This window comes from Trichechus manatus, unplaced genomic scaffold (genome assembly GCF_000243295.1).
Source record: "Trichechus manatus latirostris isolate Lorelei unplaced genomic scaffold, TriManLat1.0 scaffold00040, whole genome shotgun sequence".
Taxonomy (NCBI): Eukaryota; Metazoa; Chordata; class Mammalia; order Sirenia; family Trichechidae; genus Trichechus; species Trichechus manatus.
In genome coordinates, this window is record NW_004443976.1 from 18,330,392 (window position 1) to 18,330,722 (window position 331).

The window sequence follows — 331 nt, forward strand, 5'->3', positions numbered from 1 at the left end:
GCCTGCCCCTCACGAACACTCGCAGGACAAGCGGGAAGCGGAGCAGGGACACCAGTAGTCACACGCGCACATTCCCGCGCGTGCCAGCACAGGCCGGGCACCTTTCACCCTTACAGGACACACGCAGGTGTGTAAGGGCCCTGCGAGCTGACACAAACATGTGCAGAGACACTTGGGGACAGCATCCAGTCTCTCACACCTGCAGGACACACAGTCGCATGCACACATACATGCAGAGTTGGTGGAGGCTCACACCAGCCCGAACACACACACCCCCTAACAGTACACGCAAACACATGCATAGAGACAGGGGCGGATTATCCAATAAACA

At 58.0% G+C, this 331-nt stretch overlaps 1 protein-coding gene across 1 annotated transcript in view; it reads right to left on the reverse strand.

Moving 5' to 3' along the window:
* Nucleotides 1–72, reverse strand: part of DOC2B (double C2 domain beta) — a 38,007-nt gene extending 37,935 nt beyond the window's left edge. The window contains exon 1 of the mRNA XM_012555473.1: nucleotides 14–72. Coding sequence (XP_012410927.1) covers nucleotides 14–72 — 59 coding nt within the window. The remainder of the gene's footprint in view (nucleotides 1–13) is intronic.
* Between the last annotated feature and the right edge of the window lie 259 nt (nucleotides 73–331).